The 12,181-nt window shown below is 35.2% G+C and overlaps 1 protein-coding gene across 1 annotated transcript; it reads right to left on the reverse strand.

Moving 5' to 3' along the window:
* Positions 1–513: 513 nt before the first annotated feature.
* On the reverse strand, positions 514–7,939 carry LOC145628926 (glutamyl-tRNA(Gln) amidotransferase subunit A, chloroplastic/mitochondrial-like). The gene is made up of 11 exons (XM_081681358.1): positions 7,783–7,939; positions 6,504–7,174; positions 5,305–5,616; positions 4,707–4,886; positions 4,522–4,616; positions 4,199–4,274; positions 4,004–4,081; positions 1,738–1,831; positions 1,599–1,648; positions 1,257–1,370; positions 514–974 (listed from the first exon to the last, which is right to left on the reverse strand). The coding sequence occupies exons 2-11, from the start codon at positions 7,071–7,073 to the stop codon at positions 882–884; spliced, it is 1,662 nt and encodes a 553-aa protein (XP_081537484.1). The 5' UTR covers positions 7,074–7,174; positions 7,783–7,939; the 3' UTR covers positions 514–881.
* Between the last annotated feature and the right edge of the window lie 4,242 nt (positions 7,940–12,181).

Below are 12,181 nucleotides of genomic sequence, written 5' to 3' on the forward strand. Positions count from 1 at the left end.
AGATTCTTGAATCATTGCACAAAAACCCCTTATGTTGGCTCGAACTTTTGGCTGGTACTTTTTGCTTTTGCTCGAATTAGGGCTGTCATTTTTTTTTTTAACATTGAGGGAATACAAATTAACTAAAACCCAAAAATTCCACAAGCACCACATCAAAATTACAAACGAGTAACAATTTTAATTGAAAAAAATCATCAAAAATCTTAAATCAAAACAATGAAAAATAACAACTAAAATCAAATAAATAAAAAGGGTATAAACTGTTACCTGAGTAATAAGTGATGAAAACAGTGACACAGAAAAGTTATGAGATTCGGAGTATGAATATAACTGCGAAATTGAAAACGTATCCAAGCTCCTCTTCCCTTAGTGAATTTAGGGAAAATGATTTGGGGAAGATAAAGATATCAGCTATGGCATATCTAAAAGCCCAAACTCATCTCATTTTTTACAATTTACCATAATAGTGACATTACTTATATCTCAGTTATACATTAGGCACTAATCAGTGAATCACTAGAAATAAAAATTTTATTGAGCAATCAACATTATTATCAAATTACAAATAATAGGCAGGCATAAAATGAAGATCATCTAACAATGGCTCATATTTGATCAAGAATTACATGGGTTATGTAGGCACCAACAATACGAGAAGCAACATATGCACCAGGGACAAGCAAATCAAGGCTTGCATGTAAATGCTCCGTCAAGGCATCAAAACTCCTCATCACTTCTACTATATTCTATCCTATTAAAAATTAGGCTCTTGGTCTTGAGAGTTCCAAAAGTCGAATTGTCTGCAAAACCTTCTTGAAATGCAGACAAACTGTCATGAATGATCACGCCTCTCTTGAGAAGTTGAGATGCTAGTTTACAAGTTATGAAGCAAAACCGGCTGATACAATTGGAGGGACAAAGCTGTGACCTTTGAGTGTTTGCTCAAAGACATGTCCAATCCTGAGAAGTTTCTCCTGTAGCAAACATTTTCAAACAAATGAGAATTTACAGCTGAAACAGCAATTCCTTGGATCAGGTATATTCTATCAACAAGATTGACTTAATAATAAAGTTTTACTTTCACTGAAATAATAATTATCGATCCATTATAACTTGGAGAGAGAGAGAGAAAGCTTTCCACAAAATGTCTTCCATTTAAATTTCATAAGAGGGGAAAAGGTAATTGGGCTGGACCAAATTCACCAGACCGAGGCTAACTCATCACATATTTCAGCTAAAAAAATTTAGGTCAATACCTCATCAAATGCAGCACCTATCATCTGTAGTCCAACAGGAAGACTGGCAGGCCCACCTTCAGAAAAACCACAAGGCAAGACTAATGCTGGCAAACCAGCCAAGTTCACATTGACCTGAGACAAATGACAAGTAAAATAAATAAACACATTGCATTTCATTAAAACTTGACAATGCACGCTTGGTGATACAAGTAAATGAATTATCAAAAAAGTTTGTTCCTACTCAGATTAGCAATTGTTGAACCCTTGCAACTGATTCCCAATACCCACATAATACAGAGAAGTCAAGAACAGAAAACGATAGTATCAGTGTTAGAAAAATGACTAAGCCAGAAGCCTTACCGTCATTATGTCACCAGCATACATTGCCAATGGATCATTCTTCTTTTCACCTATGGATGTTGGCAAAGAAACAAGCAACACTTTGATCAAAAGGAAGGCCAACCAAACAAAAGTCTATTTAGAATAACGTCAGACATACCAATTTTATATGCAGCAGAGGGTGCAGCAGGTGAAATAAGAATGTCATTTTCATCCAGTGCAGCTTTGAAGCTTTTTCGAACCACAGTTCTCACCTGAAAGGTTACCAGAATCAATAATTTCTTCTTGACTCTATAAAGAACTTGATCTTACAAAACACAAATGCTTCCACTGCTAAAGCTGCAAGAGCTTACAGATAACAAGTTCTTATTACTCTGTTGTGGTAAAACTGTAAGATGCCAACAGGTATAGCACACCCACATATTTTGATGTGTTAAATTAAAAAATTATCAAATATGTCTTTGCAAGAAGCAAAATAATGCGTCTTCAGCAAGGATGCTGAAGAAAGACGCACATATTTGTTATTTAATTGTGGGACGACAGGTGGGTCCCAAGATAATTTTGTTTAGTGCAGAGTAGTTTGCAAAGCGTGCAAGAACACAGATGAGGCAAGTTGTTAATAAGGTTTCCACAGTTGACTTCTTTAAAAACGGAAGAAGGAACGTCCAGCTGAAAGAGAGGCAGAAGTGATTTTCATGGGACTAGATCATCCACAGCGTGTGACATCAGATGATAGACTTGCAGTGGTAAAGAACTTGATATTTAAATCCAAAAATTGCATTTTGTATATGATCACTTCAAACATCCCACACCCATTTATCTAGTATTCTGGTATAGTTTCAGCCTAGATCTTGAAACGTGATAAACTCAGGTTCTTTCTGTTTTTGCCTTTTTTTTTTTTTTTTTCCAATCCTTCTTCCCTTAGATATTATGGCAACAATTTCAAATGGGAATCGTCACTCACTCGCCTATACATGGATTTCTAATATCCCCAAAGACATAGCTTACACACTTAATATGAACTACCCTCAAGAGAAACAGCAAGAGTAGTAGAGATGATTAGAGTCTTATGACCTTCTCCCGCCCTACCATATATGTGTAACATAGTGGGAGTCCAAACTTCAAAGTCTTTTGATGATGAGTCATGGGCCAAATGACATATCTTCACCTTATTTGGAGCTGACTAATGTTCTTCCTTGTTTACCATAACAAAGAGCTGAGGCTTTGTTTTGTTCAATTGATTTTGTCTCACCTTATCTAAACTTATAATTATTTAAAATTATCTGAACTGAAAGGATCAGCATTACACATTTGTGTTTTTTGATGATCTTTTGCCAGTCTCAAGGGTTGACGAGACTTTTCATTTTTTTTTCCTAATTTCTGTAAAGCCTCAGATTTGGAGGCAATTCTACATAAATTAATATGTAATATGAAGGAAATACAAGAAATGAAAGAGAAGAATGTTATCTTCATATTCTACAAGGCGATATCCCATCAGATATCTTGGCAACCCTCTTCTGCCAAGAAAATACAACTATTCCTAAAGCAAGCTTCTTTTTGAGAAAATTCTAGCTAAAGCTCAATTTAGCTAGCAGACCTTTTGGAATCATATACTTACCTTTCCCAATAAGATTATAAAGAGGTAAAGATCAATACATATAGGCTATGTTACCTGAAGAGGGGTATGAATATTGGATCCAGGTCCAAATCCGAGTGTTCAACACGAAATTTGAAATATATGGATAATTTTGAAATTATGAACACGGCATTAAATACCTGTGTCCTGATTTTGGACATAGGTATGGGGATACGACATTTATAAAAATTTATTATATACTTCATCATACATTTCCTTTAGGCACACTTGCAAATGCATAATTTCAAACATTAATGTCTTTAAATTCAAACAAGAAACTTATAACGCTTATATTTGGAATACATACATTGGAGCAAATCTATCAACATAACGCATGGCAACTTTTTTTTTTGCTGGAGTATAAATAACAAAGGAATTCAAAGTAAGTTATGTGAATAATGCCCAACGTCAGAATATGTTGATTAATATGAAACAAAGAAATTATTTATTTATTTATAAGAAAAAAAAAATGCTTCTAATTTTCAATGTGAGTTTGTTTAAAATGTGGGCTCTTAAGTAGGCAACTTCCAGCCTAAGTTCACAAAATCCCAATCCATAAATAAGAGATATCATGAAATTTGGCCCAACATAAAGCCTACACATGGCAAAGGATAGAAAAAAAAAAATTGAAGAAATTAACAGAATTAAATAAAGGAAAAAGAACATACAAAACAAACATAAAAACACATTTACAGTTTTTACACTACATAATAATGTCACAGGCAACACAGTTACATAATAAAAAATAAATAAAAGAAAAAAATAAAAAAAGAAAAAGAAAAAATGATACCTGTTGTGCACGCTTATAATATGCATCATAGTAACCCGCCGAAAGGGCATATGTTCCCATTAATATTCTCCTTTTTACCTACAAAGATGTGGGGGTTATTGTAAAATGTAACCGACATTGTACAAAAACAATTTGACAAGCAGATGAGCATTAGCCTAAACAGTTAAAACCTAAAACATCACTAAATAAACACACCTCAGGACCGAACCCTCTAGCTCGGGATTCTCCATATAAATTTGTTAGCTCATCAGCAGTTACCTGATTCCCATACCTACAGATGAGGATAAAATCCATTTACTAGCAATTCAATGGTATCACTACCTTTTCTGGATGAATAATTTCCAAACACTACAAGGGTATAATCCATTAGCACAGTGCCACTCATTCATAACAAAGCAGTAAAAGCATCAAATACCCACATGGCTTTGGTTAAAATAATCTGATAATCACAAACCAACTTTATCAAGAAACCCCTTTCCTCACCCTACAGTGAATATTATTACGCATAGCAAGCTCACCTAACACCATCATAACGTGATAAGTTGGATGAAGACTCGGAGGAGGCAAGTACATAGTAAGCTGGAAGCCCAAGTGAAAAAGAAGGCAGTGACACCTGCAAAAAAGAACAAACACAAGGTTATGTCAATTTAGCCAGTTAGTCCAAATCAACAAATCAGTAGGCGTATCAAAGAATGGAAATTACTTCTGTCACAGAACAGCCAAGGTCTTCCAGATGTGAAGCAGCTTCACGAATTGAAGACACCACATTTGCATCAACACCGTCTTCAAGAGTCTCACGAATAATACCAACTCTGAGTCCTTGGAGTGGCCTGGACTCCAGGATATTTGAAGAAGTGAATTTTGATATGAATTCTGGAACTTCCTGGAAAGTACAATATGCCAAAGCTGAGAATGCAACAAATCTACAGCATGAATCGAGCACACATGTTTCTAAAAATTATGCTCAATCACAGCAACAAGTGTAGCCTGTTTTTGGATTCCAACTGCAGAAAACAGAGAGATTGAAAAGTTCACCAAACAGGGCATTTGATCTGTTTAGAATATGTTTCAAATTGACAATATTATTGGAACAGGCAAGATCGGTGCACAAGTAAAAACTACAATCAGTCATTTTACACAAGTACATGAATTTAATTATTACATCTCAATAACTAATGAGCATGAAAAGACAAATTTGAGTATCCAACCCACATATTTGCTACACGCTTTCTGTATAGCAATATGTAGGAGGAACTGTGATCCTTTGCTTACGAAGTAAAAAATGATTTATGAATGCTTACTCGCATGCTACTTGTAGAATCAAATCTATCATGCCCAGAAATTGCTTGAAGAAGAATCCCTGCATCAGCAACCGATGTACCAAAGCAGCCTATAGCATCCAATGATGATGCATAAGCCACAAGTCCATATCTTGAGACACGCCCATATGTTGGCTTCAATCCAACAACCCCACAAAAAGATGCGGGCTGTCTCACACTACCACCTGTGTCACTTCCCAGAGACACCACACATTGCCTTGCAGAAACGGCTGCAGCTGAGCCACCAGATGATCCACCTGGTACACATGACTCATCCCAAGGATTTGTGGTCACCTAAACAGATGCATGACCCGAGTAAACCAACCGATTATCATAGAGAAATTTTAAGACTGAAAAGTTTTTTTTTCACAATATTTAGTGCTCAAAACATTCATTTTAGATGCAACATCTATTTAATCAAAATTTCTAAAGTCCTTAGATCATAAACGGCATACTTAATTACTAATGTATCACTTCATAATGTGGTCCACTAGGACTAAGCATTTCCACCAAAAAGTATTAGAAGCACTTTAGAAAACATTATTGAATTATACTCCCTCTGAAACTGAAAATTTTCCTGTTTTGACTTTTTTGTAAAATGTGGTATTTTCCACAAATTTTGCAATTCACTCAGTTCTAAAGTTCAAGGTCATAAATTTTACCCAAATTCCTCAAGCTCACACCCTCAAGGGCCTGACATTATATTATAAACAACTGAATAATTTACCTTTACTAAAACCTAACTATGGCTTTTTCGCCAATCATTTTACCTCAACAATACTTCACAAAAAGCTAAAGATAATGTCAAAAAACACACCATAAAAACAGCCTCGTAATTCATGGCCTCAGTTCCTTAATTATTTCATCAACCAATGGCACACATCATTAACAATTAGTCACAATTCCCATTAAATTCATCACTTTAGATCCACAAAACTACTCATAGAGGTTTGAGCTTAAACCCTTGCTAATGCAGATTAAAATCCATATCACTATTCTCCAATGATGTACACGAGATTCAATCCCAATCCAAGTATTATGTACCACCCCAAGACTTCAATCAATTGAGCTAGTTGGCACATTGTCAAACTTATTACATACAACATACAATAAACATATAGATGAAAGTAAAATTTTATATGCAAATTTGACAAAGTATAAAAAATTAATATGATGCAAACCTGAAAAGCAGAACCTTCAGTGGTACTACCCATCCCAAACTCATCCAAATTAGTCTTCCCGACAACAATTCCACCCAACTCTTTTACCTTCTTCACGGCCGTTGCATCATAAGGTGGCCGATACCCATCTAGAATCTTCGAACCGGCAGTAGAAGGCATATCAGAAGTACAAATATTATCCTTAACACCCACCAAAACACCACCCAACAACCCCACTTCTTCATTCCTCTCAATCTTCCTGTCAACCTCTTCAGCCTGCCTCAAAATACTCTCTTCATCAGCAATATGCAAGAAGCTCCTGAGTTTGGGTTCAGTGATTCGGAGGCGAGTCAAGTAAGACTCAGCGATTTCGACAGCAGTAAGTTGGCGGGTAAGGAGAGAATGGCGGATTGAGAGGATTTGGGAAGTGGGTAAGTTTGTAGTGGGTGGTTGAGTGACGGGTTGAGAGGCGGTTGAGGAAGAAGAGAGGCATTTGAGAGTGAAGGAGTGGAGAGGTTTAGGAGAGAGAATGAAGTGAGGAGAGCGGTGAAGGAGGAGGACTCGTTGGTGGTGGTGCACGGTGGTTAGCATTTTTGCACGGGGGTGGTGTAGAATGGGTGTTATGATAGAATGCACCAGTTCGGATACAGGCACGGACACGGGTACAAAACGGACACGACAAAATGGCAATCCTAAAATAGGGGACATGGGTACAACAAATTACAAAGCATATAATGTATCAATAAGAAAGAGAATTCGACGACTCATTCAATGTACCACTACATAATTGACATAAAAAAGAACCATTTTGTGTAAAACATCGAAACAAACTAACGAAGTGTTATGAGCATTGTCGCACACACAAATAAAAGGACTTAGTTATACATATCAAGAACCCAAATAATAAATGTCAAGCAACAATTGAATAATTTAAACACTAAATTAACAAGTATCAAGTTCTATTACACAATTTGCAACAACAATCAATTTGCATATAATTACCCATTTATCAATTTATGTTAGGGCATAATTTATACACAAAAATTACCAATTCGCAGCAACAATCAATCAACATTCAGCATATAATTACCCAGAAAAATCAGTATATAATGAAATTAGTATATATACCATGAAAAATCAGTAAAGCATTACAAATTTTCACTAATAATCAGTCCCGTCCCTGATTCCAGGGAGAAGGGGTCTAGTTAATGGGTTCTGCAATACAGTAGCAACTAAATTTGATTTAATAATCAAATACGGTTCATAAATAATTTAAGGGAGGAAAGAAACAAGAAATTACCTCAGAAGCTGCTTCAATGGGAGTTAAAAGTATCAGAAGGCGCTTCAATGGAGAACGTTGAGTGCACTTCAATGGAGAACTGAGAGAGAGTAGCAGGAGGAGAAGGTGGGGGCTACATTCATCCGGTTTTTTTTCTTTGTAAGCTGATAATGGTAAACCCATTACTCCACATTTCAGGGGCATTTAGGTAATTTTATTAGGTGATACCTATTCTGTCAATGATCAAATTTGGTTCATGTAGCCGACTCTATTTATGGGATTAAGGTTTTGATTGATTGAGTTAAGGAGAGAGGCAATGTTGATGTCATAGTTATGTCTTATGATCCGACAAGGATTTTTTTTTTTTTTTAAAGTATGCCCACAGTGAAGTTTAGCTCTAACGTTATTCGGATTTGACCCGAGTCGCAAACCTGCCTTATGGTAGGTGAGTCTTCCAACAAGAGTTTCTACATTTTGGTGAAGCTTGAACTCGAGACCTCCCTTAAGTGACATCAAGTTGTTTACTACTTTAACCAACTCTTATTGGTAATCGAATCGGGATAATGGTATAGACACACAGATGTGTCAATTCGAGTGTTCGGGTCAAGCTTGGTAAGGTTGATTTAAGTCAATCAATTTTTTAATTTGAGTCATACTAAATTATTGTGTCCAAACAAGTTTATAACTGAATTTAATTTTTTTTCAAGTTCGGTTAGCTGAGTAGCTAGATTTTTGACACATCTAGAGACACTTGTCTTATTCACCCCACTTCATGTGTTCATGATATACTATTAGACCCAAGAAGAGATTGGTGGCAAGGAAGCAACATGAGTTGGTTATGTTGGAGATACCGTAAAAAAAATAACAAGATTACATCAAACGTAGATAATTACTAGTGTTGAGTAATTAGGTTTTGATGATTGTAAACTAATGATGATTATCTATCTAATGTGTTTGTTAAGTTGTGCATAGAAAGAACAAGTTATACTTGGAACAAGATACAAGGAACTTGAGCAATGACAAGTATGTATATAAGGAACTTAAGCAATATATGATAAACAATAGAAGAACAAGAACAATGATGAGTGTTATGGTTGATAAGCATGATGATGGCTAAGGAACTATGAAGGTAACTATGTAAATAGGTGTCTGCATATGTTAGATTCATGAGGTCAGTACTCTATACATACGTGAGTCGTATATGTGTAGGAGTATTTACATAAGCTTTAAGTTTAATTAGTTCTCTCACTTGAAGTTTGTTTATGACAAACAAACTTCAATCTAATGTTTCTCTTAAGTGTTCATGTGAAGACAGGAACTGACTTAGGTGAAGTCAATGGGTTGGAACATAGAAGACTTCAAGAGGAACAAGAGGGAATGAATGAACCTAAAGCAGGTTCTCCCACAAGAACCAAACCACGAAGGAACCAGAAGATATTCTCTAACGAGATGCAGAAGGAACCTTTGGCAGGCTTTTCCACGAGAGCCGGAGCATGATCCCTAACAGGTACATGAAGAGTTCCATGTTCCCCAACAGGTACATGAAGAATTCCCTAACATGAACTTAGTTCCCTAACAGGAACTTAACGTTGCCCCGAGAACTAGAATACATCAATACTACAAGATTCCAGAACAAGAGTTTCAAAGAAACAACATGAAGACGAAGAAATCGTAGTATATCGCTCTAGGATTCATGTAAGTATGTTGGACATAAAAGTCAGTCTGGAACAAGTCTAAAGAACCAAGGTGAACTCATGATAGTCAATGAAATTAGAGTTACTGACTTGTCAGGAACTCAGAGACTGTCAGAGTTCCAAAACCTAATCGGAACTTAGGTCTGCTCGTCGTTAAAGGTCGCGGGTCGAATTTAATGATATAAATATTTACCTAATACGTGCATATCTTTTAGGGATTTGGTTTTACAGAATAAAAATATTTATTTTCTAATAAATCCCTTTTGGAAAAAGATAAGTTATTTTTGGAAAATATTTTCAGTAAAATAAGTTTTAAATAAAATCTAATTTTATGGCAAGTATATCTTTTATTGAAAAATATGGTAAATATATCTTTTGTAAAAAGATATGGTAAGTATATCTTTTATAAAAAGATATGGCAAGTATATCTTTTGTAAAAAGATATGGTAAGTATATCTTTTGTTAAAAGATATATTAGTATATTTGGAAAATATATGATCTAAATAAAATCTGATTTTATGGTAAATATATCTTATTATTATTGATAGAATATATTCTTAACAAAAGATATATTTTTCAAAAACTTATTTTGGAATATATATTTTATTTCTATCTTTTAATAAAACTTATCTTTTACGAAAAGAATAATTTGGATGTACTATAAATATGCTCATATGTATTCATTCAAAGGTGAGGCTGATGAAGCTTAGTGGTCGTGCTTAATGGTTTCATCCTTCACCACGAAGCTAAGTCAAACCTCCAGGTCGAAGTTCCAGTTACAGTTCGTCCAGTAAGTTCCAGACAGATCTTGAAGTGTCCAGCATATTAGTTTTATCTCTTTATTCATTGATATGTATTTAGAGTTATTATTTGAGAGCTTGTAATTGGGAAAAAGGGTTTTGAGTGTTTTATGTATTGGGGTGTGAGAGTTCATAAGGATTCTCGTTATAATTATATTGTAAGAGTGCAATGTGTGAGCTTCTAGGTGAGGCCGATTGAGCTTCTAGTGTGAGGCCGAGTGGGTAGTACTTTGGTAGTATGAGTAGTTTTGTACTTAGGTGGTACAAGTAGTTTGTACTTTGGCAGTACGTGTAGTACTTTGGTGGTACGAGTGAATCTAAGTGTGGTACTTAGATTAGGTAGGATAGGGTCCTATCAAGTAGCAAGTCCAGTGAGGAACTTATGAAATAAAGGTCTGTGTCTAATAGGTTGTAACTTGGTGTTTGCCCTATTATAGTGAACTGGTTTGTGTTTGAAATCCCTAAGGTAGGGTCGAGGTTTTACTTCCAGTTGGGCCCTGGATGGTTTCCTTGTAAAATCCGCTTTGCATTGTCTAAGTTCCTAACAGCAATCAGTTTTATATTCCGCAAAAAGTAGGCACTAGGAAGTAGGAACATACTACAATTCACCCCCCCTCTTGTAGTATATCATCCGAAATAACAATTGGTATCAGAGCCAATGCTCTAGATAAAACCGGGTAACCCCGAGGAGAAAGTTCCATGCTAGGATGTATATCTACGAGAAATGCAGCAATTGGAACTCAGCCCGAGAATGTTCCCAACTCCACATTAAGACCAAAATCTGCTTGTAAAGTAGAAGTAATTCAAAGATTAACATCTTTGAGGTAAGTGTTTCGTCTTTGAATTCTTTGTTATATGCATGTTATTATGTGTGCGAGTTCCTTGCGGTATTTTTAGTTAAATTGTTGATTTTATTATTAATGTTTTTAAAATCAATTTTGTGTAACCTCAAATCTGATTTCTAGTGTGAAAATATTTTTTCAGATTTACAAATTGATTAATTTTCAGTTTACTAGAAATAGTTCAAGGAACTTATTTTATAGAATTGTGCATATTTGGTGTTTCGGAACCTGGACTAACCCTGAATGGAAACTTAATTCTTTGGGAAAGGTAATGAACGTATATTTTGAATATTTGCCAAAGAATGACCTTATCATGTGTCCTTATTATTCTGATTACTTATTATGTAGACACGTGATGTTTATTGTTAGTAAAGATAGTTGGCTTAATCGTAGTTGTTTTAATTATGGATTATTGACGACTATTACTAACAAGAAGGTACCCAATATATATTGGGTAACCAAAGCCAAAAGGTGAATGATTTTGCAGGCTATGTGAGTGGAGACAACCTATTAATAATGATGATACTTTGGTTGTTTTTATATAAGGAATTATGTGCAAGTTCCTCTCACTAGAGAGCCTTTATAAGAGGTTTGTAGTAGGTGAAGAGACAATATGGAAAAGTGTGTAAGTCGCCTATACTTCTCTATGTAAATATTGGTCATTTTCTTTTGGTATATATCTTAATCCTTCACTGATTCCTGTTGAAATTCAATTACATATTTCCAAGGTGGTATTTGTGAATGGATGTAAAAGAGAAGTTGTTTTAAAGCTTATAGCATATATCATGACAAACTAACTTCTCTTCTAGTTTGGTGCTGGTTGTTAATGATTGTTTTGTAGGTTTGTCCATTGAGATAAATCGGTGCATAAAAGTTTGTTCCGTTAGGAACTTGGTGCTTAACTAGTTGGAACTTGATGAACTTGAATTGATAAAATAGATTTAGGATACAGGAATAAAAAAGCTTCTATATCAAGGTGCTATAAGAGTTAGTGTACAAGTTCCTGTTGAGCTTCTTATGCAAGTTCCGGTCTAGTTCCTATTGTTCAAAGTTCTTTGGAACCAAGCATAAATTCCTGTAGCAG

The sequence above is a fragment of the Chenopodium album genome, chromosome 4, assembly GCF_948465745.1.
Source record: "Chenopodium album chromosome 4, dcCheAlbu1.1, whole genome shotgun sequence".
NCBI classification, from domain to species: domain Eukaryota; kingdom Viridiplantae; phylum Streptophyta; class Magnoliopsida; order Caryophyllales; family Amaranthaceae; genus Chenopodium; species Chenopodium album.

Coding starts and splice junctions, on each gene's coding strand:
- LOC145628926 (XM_081681358.1), bottom strand. CDS start 7,073: ATGCTAACCACCGTGCACCACCACCAACGAGTCCTCCTCCTTCACCGC. Junction 4,275..4,521: donor TCACGTTATGATGGTGTTAG/GTGAGCTTGCTA, acceptor CCTCATCTGTAG/GTATGGGAATCAGGTAACTG. Junction 1,649..1,737: donor CTCTGCTGCATATAAAATTG/GTATGTCTGACG, acceptor CAACATCCATAG/GTGAAAAGAAGAATGATCCA.